Source organism: Toxorhynchites rutilus, chromosome 3, assembly GCF_029784135.1.
Source record: "Toxorhynchites rutilus septentrionalis strain SRP chromosome 3, ASM2978413v1, whole genome shotgun sequence".
Lineage (NCBI taxonomy): Eukaryota > Metazoa > Arthropoda > Insecta > Diptera > Culicidae > Toxorhynchites > Toxorhynchites rutilus.
Window position 1 is genome coordinate 303,556,278 of NC_073746.1, and position 26,955 is coordinate 303,583,232.

Genomic DNA, 26,955 nt, shown 5'->3' on the forward strand with positions numbered 1-26,955 from the left:
CCTTCGTGCCAAAGGAAATGAACCCGCTCAACGCGCCGGAGCTTCGCCCAATAGAGAAATATTGGGCGATTATGAAGCAGGCCCTCCGGAAGAACCCAAAAGTTGTCAAATCAGAGGCGGACTTCAAGAGAAAATGGATTTCTGTTCAAAAAAAAACTACAACCTGACGTTGTACAGAACTTTATGGACGGGGTAAAGCGGAAGGTGCGAGCATACGGGCTTGGGCTCGAAGTATGAATAAAAAGAAAATGCCAAAAGTTGTTTAATAGTTTTTATTTTACTGTCTAAAATTTTCAAAAGGATCGGTCTACTGGGCGAATTTCTACAGCGTTTTTTCCGTGATGCAATTTGATGTGACACACCCTTTATAATCGAGTCCGCGCTGTAATAGCTTTATTGTGTATGGGTCCTGGAAGTTATGTAAGAAGCCTTTGACTTAACACACTATTTGCCTTATTTATTTTAGAGTTGTCGTGTTCTATGAATATGGATTTACAGTCCAGAACAATACCTAGATCTCTAGCTATTTTACATTTTCCTACATTTTGATTTGGAACTCGTATTGAAATATTTGATACATGAATTTTCCCTGCTAAATGTTATCGAATTGTATTTTTTACAACTGGACATATTTCGTGTGTCCGAACAAACTCCTCCAGCGCACGGGGAATGTTATTGTGATAGGGAATGTCCGACTCAATGATGATGTTAGCGCACAGACACTTCAGTGAAATGTGTTCACCATGAGGAAAATCATCCGCCGAACTCTTTATGAGTAGTGAAGAAGGTCGGTCGCCAAACATGTTCGGAGTATCCAGATGGGCGCCATATGCGATTAGTGTTCGGACCACCTCCTTCTCATAATTGCATGGCATGGAAGCGAGAAGCAGTGGCGTGGATTTCGTATCATTGTACGCATTGACCTGCGCTCCAAACTCCAACAGCAACTTCGTGACGGGTAGATTGGAGAATAACCGTTTCTCACCTTCCTCGTCGTTGAAATATTTACTTTTCATCACACTTGTGTTCGATACGGACAGATGCAACAGCGTTTCCTCGGATACACTTCGTATATTCTGACGGAGCAGACTATGAACGGAGCTTCTGATCAGTAGATGTTCTATCTTGCTTTTGGCCACAGAAAGCAGGAGGTACATCAGATGAATTAGACAACGGAGTATACATTCGTAGTTTAGCTGCTGGGTTCTATCGGCCGGTTGGACACTGAGCAACTGCTGAATCTCAGTGATGTTCGATGTCAAAAGCTGGAACGTGGCATAGACATCTTTGAACTTTGGCATCATGAGCTCGTTGCTTGTTAATAAATTCACCATCAACTTTACAATGGCTCGTGCTGATTTGCAGGTATCGCTGTCCAATATAGTATGCTTGCGAATTCGAACTTGCAGTGTTAACACCCATAGCTCTATACAAGCTTGGTACTGTCTGGAAGCTTTATAGAACTCACCTCGTTCCATTAGCCTATGTAGAGTGAACTCATGGTCGATGCCCAATATCCTTTCTTGTATCACCAAACCCTGCATTCTTAATGCATCCACATCCCAGGCGATTGCGTCCAATTCGGCATGAGTAGTGAACTCAACCATATTTCCGAAGGCGAGTCGTGGTTGGATTCGGGATTTGTTTTGGATGTGTTTGGGTCCATCTATTCGAGCATTAAGAGCCAACCGCCAGTGGTGAACAACTTCTTGTACGCCATGATGTAAATGTATTAACGATGACCCTAACAGCATATAGGCTTCGGCCCGTCTTTCTCGCGAGTAATTTATTCGGCTCAAAAGATATTCCACTATGTCTTTTGACCCGACAATGCATGCTAGCTGTAGAGTGTCATCCCCGAAACGGCTTTTAGCGAAAGGATCGGCACCATGATCCAACAGAACTCGAACCATTTCGAAACTCCAACACGTCACTGCATAATGCAAGGCAGTATTCTCGTATGCATCGCGTTCATTCACGTCAGCTCCTTTGCTGATGAGATATTGGCACAATGGAGCTGATTTAATAGCATCGATTAGACAGGTTCCTCCATTGGAACTTGGCTTATGAATGTCCGCTCCGTTTTCAATTAAATATTGAACAATTTCTGCGTTCAATATCGAGCAGCTAGCTCTCAGGGGCGTTGAACCGGTGTCGGACGAAGCATTTACATCGCAACCCAGCCTGACGAGATATTGCACGATTTGAAGATTACCCGATTCGCTGGCACAGCATAGTAGAGTAACGTTGTGTACCGTATAATCCTCCAACTTTCCATCGGTCTCATCCATGTGATAGGTTATAGTCCCTCGTTGCTCGATGTTGGCATCACACTCCATTATCAAAAACTCAACCATATCAATGTTACCTTCGCGACAGGCGATGAATAGGGACGAACAGCCTTCGTATTCCGTATCTACCAGTTCCTTTCGTACATATCTGGGTAAGCGTCTTAGGCGACTCCGAAGGCTCCTGGAGAAGGGTCCGGTACGTGAGCCAACCTCTTGGAACAAGTCATAACGAATCTGTCTCAACAGTGCAGCACCCAGATGCTCGAGGTTACTCATATTCGTTGGGTGATTGAGGGAAATCATTGAAACTACTGTCAGCGACACTATAAAATGAAAAATAGTTCGATGTGGTTCACACTTTGATTAGGAAAAAATATCACAATTTTACAATGTGCCAACAAGGAGCTCACATCGATTGTGGCTTGCTTCCTGAAGTACGTAATGTTTATATACGATTTTTGTAAAATTTACCGACAATATCAAGAAGCTCTGTGGACTACATGTAGGTATTTCATCTATTTTTTTATCTACCCTTAATTCAAATTTCATCTAATGATCAGGTAGAACAGTCTTTCGACCATCGCACATCTTTAACAATCCTGCGGTACAAAAGAATTCTAGGTGCTCTCACAGATATTTATCCAATTGTTCGTTTTGGTACGTATGCAATAATATACTCGAAAGGTAACAGGTAGTACCTTAAACCTGCATCCAATTATAAAATGCTTCAGCTTTCGCTTATAATCAGATAAGAGTGTATAGATCACGTTGGCCATGCTTCACTGTCAATTTTTCGTAAATTTGGAAAAATGTCGTCGAACGAAAAAGAGCGTCGTGAATTAATCCTGCGCACTCATTTCGAGAATCCGGAGTTGTCACATCGGGACATGCTAAGATGCTGGGAATCGTCCAATCCACGGTCAGCAGAGTACTAAAACGATACTTCGAGAACCTAACCATCGACCGGAAGGTGAGGAACGGCAAAAATGGATGCTCCGTCAGTGAAAAAGATCACAAGCGCGTAGTTAAGCAGTTTAGACGTGATCCGAGAAGTTCGGTCCGGGATGTCGTCAATAAGCTGAATTTGTCAAGTTCATTCGTCCAGCGGACCAAGCAGCGGGAGGGCCTGCGTACATACAAGGTTCAGAAGGCTCCTAACCGCGACGAAAGGCAAAACATGGTGGGGAAGACGCGAGCCCGGAAGCTGTACACCGAAATGCTGACGAAGCCACATTGCCTGGTAATGGACGACGAAACCTACGTCAAAGCGGACTTTCGTCAGCTGCCGGGCCTGTTGTTCTTCTCCGCAGAGGACAAATTCAGCGTTCCGGAGGAGATTCGCAAGCAGAAACTATCCAAGTTTGCCAAAAAGTACATGGTGTGGCAAGCGATCTGCTCTTGCGGAAAGCGGAGCGCCCCCTTCGTGATGACCGGCACGGTAAACGGGCAGGTTTACCTTAAGGGGTGCCTACAGAAGCGCTTACTACCACTATTGAAGCAGCACGAGGGCCCGACCACCTTCTGGCGGGTCTCGCTTCGTGCCACTATTCAAAGGACGTGTTGGAGTGGTACGAAGCCAACGGGGTCACCTTCGTGCCAAAGGAAATGAACCCGCCCAACGCGCCGGAGCTTCGCCCAATAGAGAAATATTGGGCGATTATGAAGCAGGCCCTCCGGAAGAACCCAAAAGTTGTCAAATCGGAGGCGGACTTCAAGAGAAAATGGATTTCTGTTCAAATAAAAAAACAACAACCTGACGTTGTACAGAACTTTATGGACGGGGTAAAGAGGAAGGTGCGAGCTTGGGCTTGGGCTCGAAGTATGAATGAAAAGAAAATGCTAAAAGTTGTTTAATAGTTTTTATTTTACTGTCTAAAATTTTCAAAAGGATCGGTCTACTGGGCGAATTTCTACAGCGTTTTTTCCGTGATGCAATTTGATGTGACACACCCTTTAGGTTATGTAGAATGCAGCAAGTTTTGATAATTGTATTGACATTATTTAGGTCGACCTCCAAACCTTTCCCGATTCTTCTGAAACGGGCCTTCAGATGGCCGAAAGCATTCTCTACAACCCGTCGGCATGCTGATAGATGATAATTAAATAACTTTGCATGCTCCGGCTGATCTACAGAAAATGGAAACGGCTTCATCACCTGGTTTGACAGTCTGAAAGCCGAAGCGCCGATCAACAGCATCGGTACTACAACCCCTTCGATTAGTTTCGAATGCGCTTTAAATGTCTCGTTCGTGCAGTGTACTTTTTTGAGTTTGAAGTTTGTAACGAGATCCTCTCTCACTCGAGGAATGGGATTCTCGGTTACTCCTAACCGTCAGCACAAGCTATAATTCCAATAATCTGGACACACACAACACTAGAGATTAGAGAAGCACCGGGTCTCCCCGTACTCACCGTACTTTATGTTGGCTGCCAGATGTCATCAAGAGACCATGGGTCACTCCGGAATCCTTCAATCCGCGTCCTCTCCGCCTCTGTCCGCCGGAAAGCTCGACGGCGTTCTCACCGTGCCACTTGTTTCGCCCGGAGCCACCGCGGCGCGCTCGATCCAGTGTGGATAATCCGCTGCTCCGTTGCCCGGGGCCACCCGCGGCTCCACGATCCCGTGGGGACTCTTCCTTTTAGTTGCGCTCACCTCCGAGTGAAACTCAGCGGCGTGTCGGTGCCGCGAACCCGAAGCGGTTGTGCGGGAACTATCACTCGGATCTTCGATGAACTTGATCACTCACTAACGGCACAAAATGGCGTGCTTTGCCACTCGCCCCAAAGCCACCCACACGAACTTTGCGGTACCCTAGAACCGCGATTCCGGTGTAATTGGGCGGTGAACCACCTTCCCGCGAATACCGACAAATTGGTCACTCAACGTTGCCTCTTGGCACAGCGTTAAACTAAATCTGCCAAACGTGGCATACGTATCAAAAAATGGCGTGTTTCGCACTCACGCAAGCCATCAAACTTCTCCTTGGTGACACACTTACGCCGCTAATCCGGCGCGTCCTTTTATTTTTTTTTCCTTCGTGATTCACTCGCGCTGGCCTTTCTTTAAAGCCTTGTATTTCGCGACGACCGACGAACTTGTCGCGCTATACCACCCTTCACGTGGCAGAAGACTCGACCCGAAGTATAATCAAAACTTGGAGATGCGTCCGTTCGCTTAAAGCGTCCGTAGCCAAAAAAAAAACAAAAGGACGAATAACGCCTTTTTTCTTCCTCCACGGAAGTGATGCTTGACAGCCGCTTTGTTGTGCGACTGTCCTATGCGCACGGTTGGTGATGACATTTACCGTCATATAAGTTGTTTAGGAATAATCAATTGTAGCCGCCTGAACAATTATTGACTTACAAATTATATCTATACAAAATACAAAACAAACAAGAAAAAGAGAACACATCATACAATACATACCTAGTGCATATCAGCCTTCAGATTCACCCGTTGCCATGCCGACATGGTGTTTGTATACACACTTTTGTTCGAACACAATTTTCTCTTCGCCTTCACACACACACACGCACACACTATGTAACACTAACTCAGCTTAGCCCACTTTTGACGTAGGACTACGTCTAACCGGAAGATATAGGGGGTGAAATGAAAATCTAGGCACTGAACAAGTAGGAAAAAATGCAAGATTTGGAAAGCTTATAACTCGAACATTTCTTAATAGATCGCAAAGGTTTTTGCATCAATTGATAGGAAATATATCTACGCATCTATTATAACGAATAAAATTTCATTTTTCTTGAGAAAAATAATTGAATAATTGTGAAATATCAAGCATTGTCCAAATGCACTATGTGCCCATTTTTGATTGGTCCATTTTGTGCTCCTCAAATCGTACCGACCGAAACGGGCAACCAGAGCAGCAGCGAAATAGAATGAAGCACGATTGGAAAGGAAAAAGAAAAAAAAAGGAACGAAACATTGGTCGTAGTCTCACACATGCGTAATTCTCGAGCCAGCCAGTCAGCTTAAAAATCCCCGCTCCGCTGCCGTAACGATCATTCTCATCCAAACCGTACAGCACATCGTTTCGCATCACAACACATCAACAAACCAACACAAGCAGCCATGTCTGGACATGGAAAAGGAGGAAAAGTGAAGTGGCAAACGCAATCGCATTCAGAACAGACCACATTCGGTTCGGTGGACATCAAAATAACTACAGGCAATTGCAGCGAGTTGCGAGCGGCAAACGCAATTGACGAATTTACGCAAAGCTGAATCAGCTCATGCGACACCTACATTAGAGTTCAGAACCACAAAAGTGAGGGTGTTTGTTTATTTTACGCGCTGAAAAGCAAGATTGGGATTATTCATTTTATTTCAATTTAGATTCATTTCAGCCATTAAATGTCGTCAGTATATGGTAAGAAAGTTGGAGTTTTGTATATTTACGATGGTTTCATCACGCGATTTGACCAAAGTCATAGATAATCTTCGAAAATTTTAAGTTTTATAATGCTTACCAATTTTTGATACTATGGATAATTGCGATGAAATCGATATCATATCAAATTGGCTGATATCATTGATTATGTAAGGGCCGATACGAGAAGGATGTTCAGTATTTTTAGGGCAAAACACGCTATTCATCGTTTACTTAGTAGAAAAAAATTAAAGTTACAATACTTATAACAAACCATTCCTCGTTATATACATACCACATTGTAAAATGATGATTTTCTAACCTTTTCAGCTTGGAAAGAATACTTGAATTCGGAAAATTTGAACGAAAATTCGGGTTTTTTTAAACAAATTTAAACGAATTTCATATTAAAAAAACAAAACATCATCACTTTACTCGCTGCGCCATCTGGTTGTAAATCTAACGTAAATTCGTCAAACGCAAAACGGCAGCAGGTAGCAGAAGAAAAAAGTTTGTTCTTTATACAAACAAATCCAGAACAAGGCGGCATCGAGGGCGTTGGAAATGGTTTTTTTTCAAAACCACGAGTACTAAGTTTTCTAAATTGGAACCATTCCATAAAACACGGCGCTTATCAGGGTCATTAAACCTTCCAAAAAAGAGTTTACGAAATACAGTTCAATGCATTCTAAAATATTATCCAAAATAATAATAAAACACAAATTGATTTTTTCATCATTTGTTTGCCAGGATGTATGAGAATTTGGCAGTTGTGCTGAGCTTATTGATGGTTGGGGACTTTCTCGATTATTCAATTTTCACCAATTCTTAAATTGCTTCTAGATTGAAAGTACAGTAATTTACATTTAGCCCGGCATTTAGCTAATTGGACGGACCTGTAATGCGACATATTTAGTTGGACATTTTTGTAAACATAGAGTTCGGGGTCCAAATTATGACCCCACATTGAAAGTCGACACTGTACCGCTGTCATCGCAAATGTTCAATTACAGGTTAAAATCGCCTCCAAAGCGACACTGAGTGGTGCTTTGGCACGTCGCATTAAATATAATTTACTGTACAACATGTCACAAGCTGGATGGGAAGAAATTTTCCAACTGTGAAAGCTGTGGCGAGTTGCAACAAATCGCTAAACAGGAAGGTTTAGCCGAACAAGATGGGGATATCGAGTGATAACAAACAATAAACTCTTTAGATTAAAGATAATTTTGTGATCCTGAAAAGGACCCTTTTTAGCCTGCATGTGAATCCAACGAGCGAACAAATCGTAATGAATGGGCCTGATCACGAACGTCACTTCACGGTGAAAACGGAATTAAATGCATACAAATCGCATACAAATCTTTTCTTTTTCACCGTGAGGTGACGTTCGTGATCAGGCCCAATGTATTTTTTGCCATCGGTGCATTTTAACGCTCATTCGTTCGTCTCGTTGGACTCCCCTCTTTGACTGAGCCTGCCGATTTGTCTCTATCCTGTGAGTGTGTACCGCTAGAGTACAAAACACGCGGACCCCAAAAAAATATCTTATTTTCTTTCAAACCGTAAACCCGTGTGGTTGTACGGCATCGTTTAACATCGCTTCGCATCAATGGATTGGTGCCGGAGCATCAGTATACCTAATAGCGGTTATAGAATTTCGGCCGCCGGAGTGCTCGAGTTGGCTTGCAAAGCTGCTCACGGCAATAATAAAACCCACCTACAGAACAGAGCACATTCGGTTCGGTGGTAATAACTAGTTTCAGCGAGTGGCAAACGCAATCGCAAAACGGCAGCAGGTAGAAGAAGGAAAAAGTTTGTTTCTATAGACTGCTTTGGTGGCAAAAGCAGCCACCGTAAAACTCGGTGCTTTTCAGGGCCATTAAATCATTCCAAGAAGAGTTGTTAAAAGTTATTCACAATACCAATGCATTCTAAAGTGACATAATATGACATATAATATGAACTGAATTATTTTGTTATGCTTGTTTTTGAACTTATTGGTGGTTGGGGTCTTTTAAATTGATCATTCAGTTTTCACAAACCCATACATGGTTTCCGAATTAAAAGTGGCTTCAAATTACAACACATTGTTTTGAGGATGGCATTAACGAATTTTCTCGGTAGCATGAACTGCTTTCTTTGGTTGAAAATTGACTGACGTTACATCTGCATTGTATAGAAAAATAACTAAGGAGCAACATGATGGAGCTATGTATTTCCCGCTGCTCTGTTCTTATTTTAAAGGATTTTAATCCGAAGGTCATCCGTCCCTGTATTTACTGTTGGTTTTTCAGAACGCTTATAGCTCGTTTATTACTCGACAGATCGTAGAGTTCGTCTCCAAAACCTCAGTTCTTTTTCATTTTTATTTACTTTGTTTGCGGAGACTACAAATCTTACAATTCATTCGTCTTCGAAACCACAGTTCAAGGTACGGTAATGTGCTCAATCGTGAAATATATGATAGTGAATGAGCTGATGGTGCATTCCCTATCACAGCCATCATTTTGGTTGTACGATATGTGCATACACCGAAAGATGCCCGGCGTTGAACATTTAATAAGAACAAAGCCTTCAGAAAAAAAATCAAGAATCAAGTTTGTAAAAAAACGTAAAAACACAACACCAAAGGTTCTTTTCAGAACCCCCAACATGTTCATAAAGAGCAAACAGTAAACTAATCCATTTTTCAGGTAGATAGGTAGGTATTCACGTAGGAGAAGAAAATAAAACAATATATTTAAAATATATATTTAGAAAAAGCTGTCCCCTTTGTATAGTCCTACGTCACTCCGGTTATGTCCCCGACATTACCCACCCGTCTTTTGTACGAACACACTTTGTAGAACGAACACGCTATGTGAAACTCGATAAATGAAAAATAAATTATTAGTTACCAGACCAGCAAACCAACAACACGTTTTTTCTACGCTAGTCCGAATCATTGTCAGCATAAAAGATATCGGTGTGACTTGCCCTGTAGAGCAAGTAGTTCCCGAACATTTTTTGGTGCCGAAACCCGGGAAATTGGTCCCGGATCGTCGTGTCGGTGTTGCAAGGACCGTGTCCGCGAGTGCAACACGCAAGCCATTGCGTTTATCGAACCGTCCAGAACGGCAAAGTGTGCCTACTTGGCAAAAGAACTCGAGAACATTCGAGAAAAAACTTTCGACTTTCATACATAGCAACCAGATTGCTTGAGAATAATTTGTTAGTGCGATTACCGTCCCACGTATAAAATACAGAAAAGTCGCGATTCTTTAGTACGCCTTTGTTTTTATAACTACCAGTGTGGTAAAGAATTCAGTGGTGATAGTAGTGAAACATTTTTGTCGTCCGGCAGTTTTTCATCGTGCCGCTATAAAATCGCATTCGGTGTTCGTCAAGCTGCTGCTGAAGTCAAACCGGTGTACGTCTAATTGGAGCACATAACCTCTGTCGTCATCGCCTCGTGGAGACCATCGTCATTTTCGTCATCGTCATCATCATCACGGCACGTAAAAAGCCGTTATAGGGTAAAAATAGTCCATTTTCCTTTGGAGAATCATGCCGAAAAAAGTTAGCAAAGCGGCCAAATTGAAAACACTCTACCGCAACCGTTCGAACATCTGTAATTCAGCAGAGCTGATCCAGACATTTGACAATGATTATGTACCGGATCATGCTAACCAACTTCAAATTAGAATCCAACATTTGGATGAACTTTGGAGGGATTTCCAGACAATTCAAGATCAAATCGAGGAGCTAGATGAGCCCGAGGAAGATTTTAGTGAGGATAGACGGTATTTTCAAAATCTTTACTTCGCACTGAAAGCATCCCTGTTGAGCAAGGTTCCAGCAACTCCTCAGATACCACAACATGCCGCTATAAACTCTCCACCTCCGACATCAGTGGCTAATCTCCGCCTTCCGGAAATAAAATTAAAGGAATTTTCGGGCAATTTTGACGAATGGGAATCATTTAGCGATCTTTTCATTTCCCTAATCGATTCGAATCATCAGCTGACGATGGTACAGAAACTTTACTATTTGCGAGCTTCAGTTACTGGCGAAGCTGCTCGAATGATATCTTCCCTCGACATCACCTCAAACAATTACTTGGTCGCATGGAATTTGTTGAAAGATCGGTTCGAAAATAAACATATGCTAATTAAAAGACATATGGGTAGCTTGCTTTCTATTTCTCCTCTCAAGAAGGAATCGGCATCAGATCTTCTCGACTTAGCCGATGAATTCAACCGCCATGTTCAACTTCTGGACAAACTAGAAGACATCGAAGACCATTGGAATTCGTTCTTGGTCGAACGATTGAGTAGTTATCTTGATCCCGTCACACTCCGTGAATGGGAAACTCAATCTGTTGGCGAAATCAGACCAACTTACAAACAAATTCTCGAGTTTATTCAGAAGCGATCTCGAATCTTGCAAACTCTCAGGCTCTCCCAAATATGTACCAATTCAACAACGGAAAGCAAGCCCAAACCACGTGTATCTACGACTCACGTGAGTACATCAAACGACACTAAGTGCATTTGTTGCCAGCAAACACATTTCCTCTTCATGTGTGATAAATTTGTAGAACTTACACCACATGAACGCTTCAATTTGACGAAGAAACATAGCCTTTGCATTAATTGCTTGAAAGGAGCTCATATGGCGAAGGATTGCACCAGCGGAGTATGCAAAACTTGTGCAAAAAAACACCACACACTCTTACATCTGCCACCACTGACAACGTCTCTAGTTGGGCCCAGCGGCCGTCAGTCTCAGCACAGTTCCTTCGCGGGTGCGAGCGATTCTCAAAATTGCGAAGTGTCGGAAATTGGTTCGGTCGGTTTGACAGAAAGCTCGCGGTCTTTTAACCTTCGGAATGCCTCACCACACTCGTCGTCAACTCTCGGTTACACTCCTCCCACGTCGGTTGTATCGTCTAATCCAAATCCACCTCCTAACGCCTGCCAAAGCGTGAAGATGATCCACGATCAAACTACAATACTTCTCTCTACCGCAGTGGTTAAGGTTCGGGATGCGAACAACAATTTCCAGTTGGCCAGAGCACTTCTGGATAGTGGATCACAGCCCAGCTTCATTTCGGAAGCTTTGTGTCAGAGGCTTGGTCTCAAGCGGAAAAAAATTAACACGCCGATTAGTGGCATCGGACAGTCAATGGTCAACGTACGTTATGGAGTGACGCTTCCGATTGCTTCTCGCTTTGGAAATTTTGAATCCAGCCTAGAATGCCTCGTTTTACCGAAACTCACCGTCGCGCTACCCAGCCACAATATCGATATAACTCATTGGCGTATTCCACCACACCTGCTTCTAGCGGATCCGCATTTCCATATCAGTCAGGGAGTTGATGTCATTATAGGCGCTGAACTGTTCTTCACATTGTTGGAAAAAGAGCAGATCAGTATCGACGTTGGATGTCCACTCCTCCAAAAAACTGTTCTTGGTTATATATTCTGTGGCAAGTTTACTGAAAAAGTCCCTTGCACTCTTGCGCTGGCGAGCCACTATTGCTCTGGTGAATCTCTCGACTCACAATTGGAACGGTTCTGGGAGATCGAGAGCTTTGATGACCACAAAGCTTACACGGCAGATGAGCAGTTTTGTCAAGATCATTTTCGTCAAACAGTTATGAGGGATAACAATGGTCGTTACATTGTACGACTGCCGTTGCGGGAAGAGCTGTCTTCGAAGATCGGTGATTCGTACACTCCAGCTCTCCGTCGTTTCTTGTCCATGGAAAAAAGGTTTGCCGTCGATGAAGGTCTACAGACTGAGTACACAAAATTCATGGAGGAATATGAGCAGTTAGGGCATATGGAGGTGAGTTCGCGCTCGTTTAACGGTCCACAATTTTTCCTTCCCCACCATGCCATCCACCGCCCAGAGAGCACAACCACGAAGATTCGAGTGGTGTTTGATGGATCTAGTCGTGCATCTAACAACGTGTCAATCAACGATGCTCTGTTTGTTGGCCCTTCGGTGCAACCTGTACTATACTCTACCGTCATCAATTTTCGAATGCCACGCTATGTTGTAACCACCGATGCAGAGAAGATGTTTCGGCAGATTTGGGTCCATCCGGATGATCGCCGATTCACACAAATCCTGTGGAGAAATAATCCGTCGGAACCGATTCAAGTATACCAACTCAAAACCGTTACATACGGCCTCGCCAGCTCTCCGTTTCACGCCACTCGTGTTCTTGAACAGTTAGCTTCAGATGATGGAGAACGATATCCTTTCGCCGTGCCAGTAATTCGAAAAGGAATGTATGTTGATGATGTTCTGACTGGACACGATGATCTTCCTACTCTACAGGAAACCTGCAGGCAATTAATTTCCCTTTTGGCGGGCGCAGGTTTCGTGTTGCGAAAATGGGCTACTAACAATGTCGCAGCCTTGGCCAACGTTCCAACAGAGCTGTGGGAGACTTCCAACCCACTGGAGATCGATCGTTCGTCTGCTGTTAAAACACTCGGCTTACTTTGGTTTCCTCAATCCGACAAATTCGCATTCAAGATTCCAGCACTTCAGGAACTAAACATACAAACATACAAACAAGCGAGTGGTGGTGTCCGAGATGTCGAGCCTGTTCGACCCCATTGGCCTCCTTGGTCCTGTCGTCATCACTGCCAAGATGTTTGTGCAAACCCTTTGGGCGGAGAACCTATCCTGGGATACCGAGCTTTCGAAGGATTTTCAAGATTGGTGGTTGAACTATCGTACTGATATCCAGCAGTTGCGGTCTCTGAAAGTACCGAGAAGAATTATGGCCAACACTGTTCGCCAATATACTTTACATTGTTTTTGTGATGCTTCCACGAAAGGCTACGGATGTTCCGTCTACGTCGTCTCGGAAGATGACACGGGAAAACTCCAAAGTTATCTTCTTACTTCAAAGTCGCGTGTCGCTCCATTGCGGGGTCATTCAGTTCCAAGATTGGAACTCTGTGCTGCTTTACTGGGGAGCCAACTCATTGATACACTTCGCAAGACGACAGAATTCACAGAACCAGCGTTTATGTGGACTGATTCGACTATTGTGTTACACTGGATCAAGTCGAAGTCCAATAACTGGAAGGTTTTCGTATCCAATCGTGTGGCTGAAATTCAACGATTGACGAAGGGATTCCAATGGAGACATGTGCCCACTGAACTGAACCCTGCAGACCGAGGTGTCATGCCCGAGGTGTCATGCCGAGGTGTCCCGAGGTGTCATGCCGAGTCAAATCCTGCACGATGACCTGTGGTGGCAGGGACCTAGATTCCTGCGATTTAGAATGGAACAATGGCCTGAGCAAGTTATTATGGTTCCAGAACGGCATATAGTTAACGAAGAAGCTCGGTCCGTTTTGGCACTACACGTTTGCGTCAGCGGAGATGAACTCTTCGATCGCTTCTCCGAACTATCAAAATTAATAAAATTCGTCGCCTACTGTCACCGTTTTCGAAGTAACTGTCGTACTCCAAAAGATCAACGTTCGAATGGACCGCTTTCGTCAGACGAATGCGAGATTGCATTGAAGAATTTGATTCGTATTACTCAACATTCAGCCTTCCCATTAGAGGTTAAAAGCTATGCTCTTGCACAAGATTCGCCGAGAATACCGAAATCACCACTCCGTAACCTCAACCTATTAATGGATAATTTCGGACTTCTGAGAATTGACAGCCGAATACGCAACTCTAATGCTCCATTTGATAGCCGTTTTCCAATTCTGCTACCATCGAACCACAAACTTAGTTTCCTGATTGCACGAGCAACGCATCTCAAGACATTACATGGTGGTCCATCACTCCTGCTTGCCACGTTGCGTCAACGTTACTGGCCGCTCCGGGGTCGCAATCTGGTACGTAAAGTCGTTCGTCGCTGCGTGACCTGCTTCCGATGTCAACCAAAACCTACCACACAGATCATGGCACCTCTACCAGCAGTCCGCCTCACACCAGCCCGTCCATTCTCGTATACGGGGTTGGATTATTGCGGGCCGTTTTACGTTCGTCCATTGAATGGGAGAGGAGTGTCGGTGAAAGTGTACGTAGCGCTCTTTGTATGTTTAGTGGTGAAGGCTGTTCACATCGAAGTCGTCGTCGATCTCTCCGCTGCGTCGTGTATCAACGCCGTGAATCGCATCGTCGCACGCCGTGGCCGTATTATTGAGCTACATTGCGATAATGCGACCGCATTCGTCGGAGCAAATCGTGAGTTCATCGCGTCGCGTAACGAGTTCCTGCATCAGTTCAAGGGCGACGAGTGGCGACATCACTGTTTGCACAACGGAATCAGGTTTCGATTTATTCCTGCTCGTTCACCCCACTTTGGAGGACTCTGGGATGCGGGAGTCAAGTCATTTAAGCACCACTTCCGTCGCATTATGGGACCGAAAGCGTACACAATGGACCATTTTCTCACGATTCTTGCTCAAGTGGAGGCTACACTCAACTCTCGTCCTCTGTCGCCTTTGTCGGACTCTCCTGATGATCTTGATGTCCTCACGCCGGCACATTTTTTAATCGGTGAGCCACTAGTTACGATTGCTGAACCCGATCTGAGTCACATAAAACCCGGACGCCTGGATCGCTTCCAGGAGATGAAGAAATCAACGCAGGATCTCTGGACCCGTTGGTCACGGGATTACCGAAGCCAACTGCACCAACGAACTAAGTGGAGAAATTCTCAAACCAACCTGAAGCCAGGACAGCTGGTTCTGCTGAAAGATAACACTCCGCCGCTCCAGTGGCCTTTGGGGCGCATCGTCGAGACCATCCCTGGAAAGGATGGTCATGTTCGTGTGGTCGTCGTTAAAACGGCAACAGGGCAGTATAAACGAGCTGTCACTGAGGTCTCTGTTCTGCCAACGGATCCTGATGCAGAAGACGAGTCAGAAGATGTCATTTCTGGTGCTCAAAAACAGTCGAGTGTCGGTTGAAACCGAACGTTTCAACGGGGGCCGGCATGTTTAGGAATAATCAATTGTAGCCGCCTGAACAATTATTGACTTACAAATTATATCTATACAAAATACAAAACAAACAAGAAAAAGAGAACACATCATACAATACATACCTAGTGCATATCAGCCTTCAGATTCACCCGTTGCCATGCCGACATGGTGTTTGTATACACACTTTTGTTCGAACACAATTTTCTCTTCGCCTTCACACACACACACGCACACACTATGTAACACTCACTCAGCTTAGCCCACTTTTGTACGAACACACTTTGTAGAACGAACACGCTATGTGAAACTCGATAAATGAAAAATAAATTATTAGTTACCAGACCAGCAAACCAACAACACGTTTTTTCTACGCTAGTCCGAATCATTGTCAGCATAAAAGATATCGGTGTGACTTGCCCTGTAGAGCAAGTAGTTCCCGAACATAAGTGTTATATAGTACGGGGGGTGCTGTGTTGTGTGCCATTTATTTATTTATTTTTTTTTTTTTTAATTATTTTGGTTTTATGCTGACAAAAACGCCACGAATGTTACACAATCCTACCATGAGAGCAGAGTTTTTTGTGAGACGGCGAAAGGCGTCTCACAAAAAACTCGTAAAATTTGATTTTCTTTTTGTGAGAAACTACAGATCCTTCAAACAAATTGGAGTCTAGCTCCAAACACAATTTTACTAACTCATGAACTCAAATGCGCGAGCCATTCTGCCCGCCAAATCAGAAGCTTCTTTACTCTATACCTAACCTCATTACCCAAATACTAAAATCGGAACAAAATACTGATGTAACGACAGCGAATTCTGTCAAAATTGTAATCTGAATATCGCCTTACGCGAAAGAAAATTTCTCCAACAAATTTGAGATTGATTTTGCTCTCATGGTGTGTTACGGATTGCCTATTTTAGTTTATTCGAACTCTTTGCGTAGCCATGCCCTGGGAAAGGGAGCATTTCCTCTGCCCGAGTCACCACGAGCCCTATAAGAGGTTTTAAGGCCGCGCCTCTCATTCGCGTTACTTTTGTTGTGGATGTTTTCGTGGTGATCCCCTTTTGACTTAAGCAAAGATCGAATGTGACCCTGCGTGCTAACTATTGCGAATTTGAGACACACATACTACCGCTATGGTGTTGCCGAATGAACAAAATTTGGGTCTATGTGCTTGCAGTTGTACTGTTTCATAGTTGTTGTGTCATGTTCGACGATGTGCACGATTTATCTCGATCGGCAAACGGTGTTGCCACTATGTGTTTTTGCTTGGGAGTGCTTTCCTCTTGGTTAACAGATATGATTCTGTAGTCATAGCTTGTCTGTCTTTTGTATGTGTGGTTTCAGTTTGTCACGTTCTGAAAACGGCGTGCTTTTTTCAGTTTACACGGTCAGTTTCTCCCGCTCTGACTAACGGCATACCCGCTGAGGTTTTGAGGATGCTAGAGGGAAACGATTGCTTCGTATTTTATCGTCGTTGGATTCGGTTCCTATCGATCTCCGATCCATTGGACGGTGTTTCCCCTTGAGCCATTCTAGGCTTCCCTGCAACTCATTTCCAGTTTGGCAGGGTACACTTTCTCACGACGAACGGCAGGCGCAGATTTTTTGGAGCTTTTGACCCTCAGTGGTGAATGTCATTCGAAGTATTCCACAAGCATGCGTTGTCTTTTCCTTGCTGTCCGTTTATTTCGGAATTTGTTTGTGAGTGACGCTGCTTGTGACTCTGCTTGCGGAAGTCGCTGTTGTCCTGGAACTCCACATTTTGGGTGCAGCCTTTCAGTGTAATTCTGCTGGATTATTAGTTGCCAATCTCAGTTCGTTGCTAGCGAGTGACAGCTCATTGTCCGCGGTTTCAGCAGTTCGCTGCTAGCGCCATTCGGCAGTTCGTTGCCAGCGCATTCCAGCGGTTTTAGCATTTCGTTGCTAGCGAGATTTAGCAGTTCGTTACTAACGGTATTTGGCAGTTCGTTGCCAGCGAGATTGACAGTTAGTTGTCAGCGAGAGTGCGATTTTTCTCGATCGACAAACGGGATTTCCACTTAGTGTTTTTTTATCAACTTTTTTTTTTTTTTTTTTTTTTTTTTATTAAATCGTTTATTTTTACAGGCTCAGTTACATAAGTTTAAAGGAGCCAAACTCCTGACTGTATTGTTACAAGTATATATAAACATTTTTCCTTAATTCTAATGTTAATGGTGTAGAAAACCGATTACTCGCGGTCTACTCGAGTTTAGAAGGGTGACATATTTTCTTCAGGAAAAGGAAGGGATAAAAGGATATGTTGACAATGTTCACTCTCACATTCACACTCACATTCATTACACTCAATTCTTAAGCCTATCTTATATCTAAAATGTTTTTACAGTTCACCTTATTCTATTGTTAATAAGAAGGGATTTGATTTCTCGCGAAGAAAAAGGAAAAGGAGAATATAAGGATATAAGGATAATCAGACACGAAGATCGATAACTTTTAGGAAGACATATATTTGGGACATGTAATCAAGGTCTAAACCAGCCAACACATCTCTCACCGGCACATTGGGCTGCCTTCCTCTAGCCCGAAGAGAGTTTTCTAAATTCGATCTGGCAACAAGATACTCCTCGCACGACCAAACAACGTGTTCGACGTCGTGGTAACCTTGGCCGCAGGCACAGATATTGCTGTCGGCAAGATCAAAACGAAAGAGTAGCGCGTTTAACGAACAGTGATTGGACATGAGTCGGGAGAAGGTGCGAATAAAGTCCCGACTCAAGTCCAGACTTTTGAACCATGGTTTGAGGCTAACCTTAGGGATAATTGAGTGGAGCCACCGGCCCAATTCATCTTCGTTCCATTTGCGTTGCCAGTTAACGATGGTATTTTTACGAACTAAAGAATAAAATTCATTGAAGGCGATTTGACGCTGATAAATTTCGCCTTCAATTGCACCTACCTTTGCTAATGAGTCAGCCCTCTCATTACCCGGAATTGAGCAATGTGAAGGGACCCAGACAAAGGTAATGACATAACAGCGTCTGGATAAAGCACTCAAAATTTCTCGTATTCTCTCAAGGAAGTACGGCGAGTGCTTTTCCGGCCTCACTGAACGGATAGCTTCGACAGAGCTAAGACTATCCGTTACAATGTAATAGTGTTCAACAGGTCGTGAGGCGACGCTGTCCAGCGCCCAATGAATTGCTGCCAATTCAGCAATATACACTGAGCAAGGATACTGAAGACTGTGTGAGGTGCTAAAAAAATTGTTGAACACTCCAAATCCTGTGGACTCATTCATAGAGGACCCATCAGTAAAGTACATATTATCACAATTGACACGCCCATACTTTGCTTCGAAAATCGTAGGAACGATCCCCGATCGATGATAATCTGGAATTCCATGGATATCCTGCTTCATGGACAGATCAAAATGTACAGAGGAATTGATGTAGTCAGGAAAACAAACACGGTTGGGAATATACGAAGAAGGATCAACCTGCATGGAGACGAATTCATGATATGAGCTCATGAATCCAGAATGAAAATTTAGCTCGATCAGCTGCTCAAAATTTCCGATCACCAATGGGTTCATGACCTTACACCGGATGAGGAACCGAAGAGATAATAAATTGAAGCGATCTTTTAGTGGGAGTAGGCCTGCCAAAACCTCGAGACTCATGGTATGCGTTGAGGGCATACATCCCAACGCAATACGGAGACAAAGATACTGAATTCGCTCGAGTTTAATGAGGTGTGTTTTGGCAGCTGATTGAAAACAGAAACTGCCATACTCCATCACTGAGAGAATAGTTGTTCGATACAACATTATAAGATCTTCGGGATGGGCTCCCCACCAGGTGCCGGTAATTGTACGGAGAAAGTTTATTCTTTGTTGACATTTTTTACTCAGATACCTAATATGGGCCCCCCAAGTACATTTGGAGTCGAACCATACCCCAAGATACTTGAATGACATAGCATGAGTGATCGGTTTACCCAAAAGTTGAAGCTTTGGTTTTGCTGGTCTATGCTTCCTAGAAAAAACCACCATCTCTGTTTTCTCCGTGGAGAATTCGATCCCTAGCCCAATGGCCCAGGTTGAAAAATTGTTCAAAGTATCTTGTAAGCGTCCTTGCAGGTCGGATTCGTTTGATCCTACGACAGACACCACTCCATCATCTGCAAGTTGTCTTAGGCTGCAATTTTGTGTAAGGCAATTGTCGATGTCGCTTACATAGAAGTTGTACAAAAGGGGGCTTAAACATGAGCCCTGGGGGAGGCCCATGTAAGAGAACCGACTTACTGCCGAATCTCCGTGAGAAAAGTTCAAATGTTTCTCACGAAGCAAGTTATATAACATATTATTCAATAGAGGCGGCAGACCCCGAAAGTGTAATTTGTCTGACAAAACCTCTATTGAAACAGAATCAAAGGCCCCCTTTATGTCCAAGAATACTGAAGCCATTTGTTTTTTTCCGGCGTAAGCCATTTGAATTTCTGAAGAAAGCAACGCAAGACAATCATTCGTCCCCTTGCCCCTGCGGAACCCATATTGTGTATCTGAGAGTAAGCCATTCGTTTCAACCCAACGATCAAGGCGAAACAAGATCATTTTCTCCAACAATTTCCGTATACAAGACAGCATTGCTATTGGGCGGTACGAATTGAAGTCGGACGCGGGCTTTCCGGGTTTTTTAATAGCTATAACTCGTACTTGTCTCCAATCATCTGGAACAATATTATGCTCCATAAACCGATTGAATAAATTCAACAAGCGATGTTTCGCCACATCAGGGAGGTTTTTCAGCAAGTTGAACTTAATTCTATCCGATCCCGGCGCAGAATTGTTACATGAAAGGAGAGCAAGAGAGAATTCTACCATCGAAAACTCGGAATCAAGATCGCACCTATCTTGTGAAATATCTCGAACAATTTTTTGTACAGGAACGGAATCGGGACAAACCTTCCGTGCAAAATTTAAAATCCATCGATGTGAATATTCCTCGCTTTCATTCGTTGAAGAGCGATTTCTCATGTTTCGAGCCACTTTCCATAATTTTTTCATTGACGTTTCTCGTGACAGACCTCCCACGAAATTTCGCCAATAAGCACGTTTTTTCCCTTTGATCAAGTTTTTAAATTGATTTTCAAGGGATAAATACGTTTGAAAATTCTCAATGGTTCCACTTTTCCGAAAAGCTTTAAATGCATTCGATTTATCCTGATAAAGCTTGGAACATTGGCTATCCCACCATGGATTGGGAGGCCTTCGACGAATAGTGGAACCTGGGATGGGTTTCGTTTGAGCGCGAACCGCGCTGTCATAGATCAAACGAGAAAGGAAGTTATACTCCTCCAATGGAGGTAAACCATCTTTGGAATTGATGGCTAGAGCAATCGCGTCCGCATATTTTTTCCAGTCAATGTGTCTTGTGAGGTCATATGCCATGTTTATAGATTCAGAAGAATTCGACCCAATGGTGATGGAAATTTCGATTGGCAAGTGATCACTACCGTTGGGATCCTGGATTACATTCCACTTGCAATCTAACGATAGTGAATTCGAGCAAAGCGAGAGGTCAAGAGCACTTGGGTTAGCAGGAGGTTTAGGTACACGTGTTGTTTCCCCAGTGTTCAAAACGGTCATATTGAAGCTGTTACAAAGGTCATATATCAACGATGAACGATTGTCGTCGTACTGTTCCCCCCAGGCAGTTCCGTGAGAGTTGAAGTCTCCCAAGATCAATCGTGGCTCAGGAAGGAGTGAGCACATGTCAACAAGTTGCTTGCGGCTAACCGCAGATCTCGGAGGCCAATACAAGCTGGCTATACAAAGGTCTTTGCCTCTGATGTTTGCATGACAGGCAACAGCTTCGATCCCTCCAATAGGTGGAAGGTCAATTCTAAAAAAAGAGTGACACTTATTGATACCCAATAGTACCCCTCCGTATCTGTCATCGCGGTCCAAGCGTATTATATTAAAATCGTGGAAAGAGAGATCATTTTGAGAAGAGAGCCAGGTTTCGGACAGTGCAAAAACATCACAATTGACTTTATGAATTAGAAATTTGAATGTATCCAATTTAGGGGTAAGACTACGACAATTCCACTGTAAAACAGTGATATCTCCGACCTCTCTATTTAAATTAGACATCAAGAGAGATAATCATTGCAAGGAGGGGCCATGTTTGCATCAATTGTTGCAAAATTGTCTTTAATACTGGAAGCATTGAGATGACAATGGTTCTGATGGAGTCGGAAACATTAAAACACTTGAAGATTTGATCCAAAAGGTCAGACAACTTTATAAATCCCGATTGGGAAGTTGAGCTGGACGGAAAAATAGGGACAGTTGGGGTTTTTGATGTCCCCTCGAGTGCTGGGTCGTTCGAAGATGAACTATTCCCACGGAAACCAGGGGGAACCTGATTTTGCTTGTCCGCTGCACTCGATTTTTTAGGCAAGCTAACAGGGGGTATCACCGGAGGGACTTGTCCTTGAACTTTGGGAGTGGTCACATTTTTGCGCCGGGGATTCCCTTTGGAAATAACCGTTGTGCCCCCGCTAGCTGTGTCCGCTTCTATTTCGTCAACTGGCAACGTAGCGAAAACATTATGTGTGTTGATTGGTTGTTGCTCTTGAGCCAGTGGAGAAGCGCCCTTCAAAATTTCCGCAAAAGTGCGCTTCGAGCGTTCCTTCAAAGAGCGCTTCTGTTTATCCCAGCGACTCTTGTAAGTTTCACAAGCTGAGAGCTCATGTGGGGATCCCCCGCAATATGGACATTTATGCTCAGTCGCACTGCAGGATTTCCCCTCATGTTGCTCTCCGCAAGTGGCACAGCGCTCCTTGTTGGCGCAATAATCTGCTGTATGACCAACTGACTTGCATTTGTTGCAAGTCATGGGCTTTGGCACGAAGAGTCGCACTGGAAGCCTTAATTTATCCACCATAACGTAGTCAGGGAGGGCGGAACCAGCAAAAGTTACTCGAAACGAGTTGGACGGCGTGAATTTTTTTTTTCTTCCCCATTCTGGGAAACTTTTCCTAGTTGCTGGCAGTCCAATATTTTAATTTGCTTCAAAGGGAGCTGTTTAAATCTGCCATCTCCCTCTTTTATTATTTCGCTCGTCAGACCCGTTTCTGTAATCACCCCCGCAATTTCTACGTTATGGCAGGGCACATATACGCGATATTCTATTACAAAACGATTGTCGACAACAATATCGTTAGCGTGCTTCCGATTAGCCACGACAACACGCAGTTTGTTCGGTCTAGCCTTTCTAATTTCGACCACGGAGGAATAATATCTTGCCAGATCTTTAGAAATTTGAATGACATTTAGAGATTTTCCTTTTGGTTTGGGCCGGAAGAAAAAAACCCATAGGCCAGATCCAGGTGAATCTTCTGGATAGACCTTGACACGAGGAGAGGAAACAACTGAGGGGGACGAGGTCGATTGTTGAGCGGGATCAGGAACAGTAGGGCTGGGAGGCAAGTTCGGGAGTTGATCGGAAGCGGGAGCAGGAGATTGAGGGGGTGAAGAGGAAAGGTTTGCAAATTTTCTTGAGGGGGGCTTGTTTAGGTGACTTAACTCTCCCTCTAAAGAGACATCCGAGGGGGGAACGCGTTTAAGCGACTTTCCAGCTCCCGTAGATATGGAGGGGAAGACAGTTGATTCAATCTCCATGTCAACGGTTCCTTCTTCATCTGCCATTTAAAGTGGCAGATGTACACTTTTTAGTTAATTTTTCAATTTTTTGTTTGTTTTTTCTTTCTAAAGCTAATAAACTTAACCTAATAAAATTATTGATACTTATAATGCACACCACACCAATGCGGATAATCTCCAACGCGTATCAATCCTTCGGTGCAGCTGAACCGGTGTATCGCACCACAGCACGATAATGGTGTCGATGACGAGAGGCGATAAATTCACCAGCACACAGCACACAGCGCCCGCGCTGCAGGCCTTCTTCCTCCTGCTTGTTGTGTCCGATTCAATGCAATCCAGCTACAATCTAGGGAATCCCGTTATTGCGCACAATCACTTGACCAGTCACGAGAATAACGGTATCACTTCAACGATACACGATCACGAAATATATGCGTCCGGCGGCTTCGAACTTAGGAAGACGAATGTAGTGTTTTTTGTATGGATTAATTTCCTCTTTGTTGGCAGGCATAATCATGCGGACATAGCTGGTTTCTTATATGACACAAAATGTGCTTTCCCTGCGACCCGTTTCCCGATCAGCAGGGTGCAATTTCTCCCGATTTGCGAACGGCCAGCGCCAGATTTCACTGCGATGTCATCTTGGAGCTTCTCTTTCTGTCTTGGCGGGGAGGTAGATTTGTAAATGTTGTTGCTCACCACACCTCGACGAATATGTATCACCATTATGTGTTTTGTTGAGCACAAGGCTCTTGGTTGCCAGGATCTAGCCTGGCGACATAGCTTTATTGATTAATCTTCTTTCATATCCTTGGCGTGGTATCTCCCTTCCTTTCCAGACACCACATCTTCCAGTAAGTACAAATTTGTACCCAGAACTTCTTTGACGATCGTCGGTACAAACTTTGGGTTCAGCTTCTGATTAATTTTGTCAGTTTTTGAAGACAGACCGAAGTTTCGTCGCCAAGCAACGTCTCCTACCTTGAAGGATACTGCTCTCGTACGTAGATTGTAACGTTGTTTGCTTCTTTCATGGTTGTTCTTTATTCGCAAAGCCACGAATTCTTGTATGCGCTTAATTGATGCAAGGCGTACATCTTGTGCTAATCTCGGGTCGTTGTTAGTATTTAGATCTTGCTGTGTGTACAAATCTGTGTGCAGAATCAGCGGTCTTCCAAAGTTGGCGAAATGTGGGCTTACCCCAGTGACGTCATGCTTCGCACTGTTTATTGCAGCGGTGATGGCAGATAGATTTTCGTCCCATGCTTGATGATCATCGTCTAACAACGCTCTGATGCTCGTTGTCAAAACGCGATTCACTCTTTCCGCGTTATTCACCATCGGACAATAGTATGCTGTCTTCATGTGTGTGATCCTATTCTTGGCCAAGAAAGCTTTGAAAGCTACAGAGACGAACTGTTTTCCATTGTCGGATAAGATGATCCGAGGCCTTGAAAATTTCAAAAAGACGTGTTGTTCGAGAAAATCGATCATTTTGAGGGAATCCGCTGATCTCATTGGGTGTACTATCATGTATTTTGTTACCCAGTCCACTACGACTAACATAACTGTATTTCCCCGCCGTGAGCGGGTGAAGGGACCGACGAAGTCGATGCTTATGAGCTCCCAAGGCAGGCGGGCAGGCTTTGCTGCTCCCATGTTTGGCATCATGGAGGTATTCGGTGCTTTGGAGGCTTTACATACGCTGCAATTTCTGACGTATCGCGAGACATCTTCTCTCATTTTGGGCCAATAGAAATGAATCTGCAGCTTCTGCCATGTTTTGTGGAACCCTAGATGTGCTGCTGAGGCTTTGTCGTGAAACTCTTGGATGATTTTTGCACGTTTTGATTCCGGAACGACCTTTTTCCAGGCGTGAGTGCGTGAACCAAATTCGTCCTTGCACATGCAGTTTTTGTACAGTTCATCGTTTACGATTTTAAAATCGGGAAAGTCTTCTTGATTTTTCCGTACGCGTTGGGACAAATGTAGGTACCATGTGTCTGTAGCCGCGTCCATTGTGAACATTGTAGCTGTCGCTATTCTGGATAGTGCATCAGGAACAACATTAATCGCTCCTTTTCTATATTTGATGTCGAAATCGAACGCATTCAACCTCAATAACCATCGACTCATCAGCGCCGTGGGATTTTTCATCGATTTCAGGTAGCTAAGTGCTGCGTGGTCACAATGAACGGTGAATCTAACACCCTCCACATATCCTCTAAATTTCTCTATCGCTCGAATCACAGCCAGACATTCTTTTTCTGTGACGGAATATTTTCGTTCTGACGACGACAGTTTTTGAGAAAAGTAGCAAATTGGATGCTCTTCGTTGTCAAATTCTTGAGTCAGAACGGCTCCAATAGCTGCGTCGCTCGCATCACAAGCTATGGCGAAAGGTTTAGTGTAATCTGGCATCGCCAGGACTGGAGCCGAGACTAACGCGGATTTCAGTTTTAAGAATGCGTCTTCAGCTTCTGTTGACCATTTAAACCTTGACTTGGTCTTCGTTAGTTCCGTGAGTGGTACAACAATTCTTGAGAAGTTTGCGATAAACCGGCGATACCAATTACAAAAGCCCAAAAAGCGTTGTACTTCCTTTCTCGTCGTTGGTATTGGAAATTGCACAATGCACTCAATTTTCTCGTCGTCAACATTCCAACCCTTTTCATTCAGAACATAACCCAAATATTTGAGTTCCCTGCGACAGAAGTGAGATTTCTCTAAGGAGATTGTGAGATTTGCCTCCCTCAAACGACGTGCTACTTCCTTCAACAATTGTATGTGTCCTTCAAAGCTGTTTGAACAAATTATTATGTCGTCTAGATAATGGAATACTTGGGTTCCATGTCTGCGAAGATGTGTGTCATTAATCGAGCTAGTGCTTGGCTCGCAGTGCATAAACCGAAAGGTACAACCTTAAATTGAAAGTGACCGCGCTGCGGTATCGTGAAGGCCGTTAATGGACGTGATGATTCTTCTAAAGGCATCTGCCAAAAGGCATCCTTCAAATCGATCGATGTGATATACGAACAGCTGTTTAGGTTGTTCATTATTGAAGAAATTTGTGGTATGGGATATCCCTCACTCACCATGATCGAGTTTAAGTGGCGGGCGTCCAGGCATACCCGATATTTGCCTGTCTTTTTCTTTACTGCAACTAGTGGGTTGTTCCATGGCGAGAAAAGCGCCTCTTCAATCACGTCCAACTTCAGCATTCGGTCTACCTCTTTATTGACTTCATCGAGTACGTATTTTGACATAGGATAATGGCGTTGTTTTCTGGGTTTCGCATCGCCAACCTGAATACGATGAAAATATTTGTCGGTTCTTCCTAGTTTTCCTTCAACTGCTCCGGGAAAATTCTGTATAGTGTGGTTCAAAATTTGCATTTGTTCAGTTGAAAGCGGTCTCATGTGTTCCGATGCCTTTTTAATCTCATCATCATGCGTCGCCTCTAGTGAGCAGCATATTGGCTTCACTCCAAATGTTTCCCAAAAGTTCATCCCGAATATGATGCAGTCGGGCAGCGTTGGTAGTAATAATGCTGAGATCGTTTCGTTTTTGCCGTTGTACACTATGTGTAGTCTGGTGTACGACTGCATTTGGTGTTCTGTACCGTCCGCTGTCTTAATCGACCCCTTGAATGCCATT

At 43.9% G+C, this 26,955-nt stretch overlaps 3 protein-coding genes across 3 annotated transcripts; 2 read left to right on the forward strand and 1 right to left on the reverse strand.

Annotated features, from left to right (window-relative positions):
* Nucleotides 1-599: 599 nt before the first annotated feature.
* LOC129774379 (protein fem-1 homolog C-like) lies at nucleotides 600-2,567 on the reverse strand. The gene has a single exon (XM_055778112.1). The coding sequence runs from the start codon at nucleotides 2,565-2,567 to the stop codon at nucleotides 600-602; it is 1,968 nt and encodes a 655-aa protein (XP_055634087.1).
* Nucleotides 2,568-10,231: 7,664 nt separating this feature from the next.
* Nucleotides 10,232-13,426, forward strand: LOC129774380 (uncharacterized). Its single transcript, XM_055778113.1, has one exon. It carries the CDS (start codon nucleotides 10,232-10,234, stop codon nucleotides 13,424-13,426), a length of 3,195 nt encoding a protein of 1,064 aa, XP_055634088.1.
* A 488-nt stretch (nucleotides 13,427-13,914) lies between these two features.
* Nucleotides 13,915-15,627, forward strand: LOC129774381 (uncharacterized). Its single transcript, XM_055778114.1, has one exon. It carries the CDS (start codon nucleotides 13,915-13,917, stop codon nucleotides 15,625-15,627), a length of 1,713 nt encoding a protein of 570 aa, XP_055634089.1.
* Nucleotides 15,628-26,955: the final 11,328 nt, after the last annotated feature.

Excerpts from the sequence above, each read along its gene's own strand:
- LOC129774379 (XM_055778112.1), bottom strand. The coding sequence starts at position 2,567 with ATGAGTAACCTCGAGCATCTGGGTGCTGCACTGTTGAGACAGATTCGT.
- LOC129774380 (XM_055778113.1), top strand. The coding sequence starts at position 10,232 with ATGCCGAAAAAAGTTAGCAAAGCGGCCAAATTGAAAACACTCTACCGC.
- LOC129774381 (XM_055778114.1), top strand. The coding sequence starts at position 13,915 with ATGCCGAGTCAAATCCTGCACGATGACCTGTGGTGGCAGGGACCTAGA.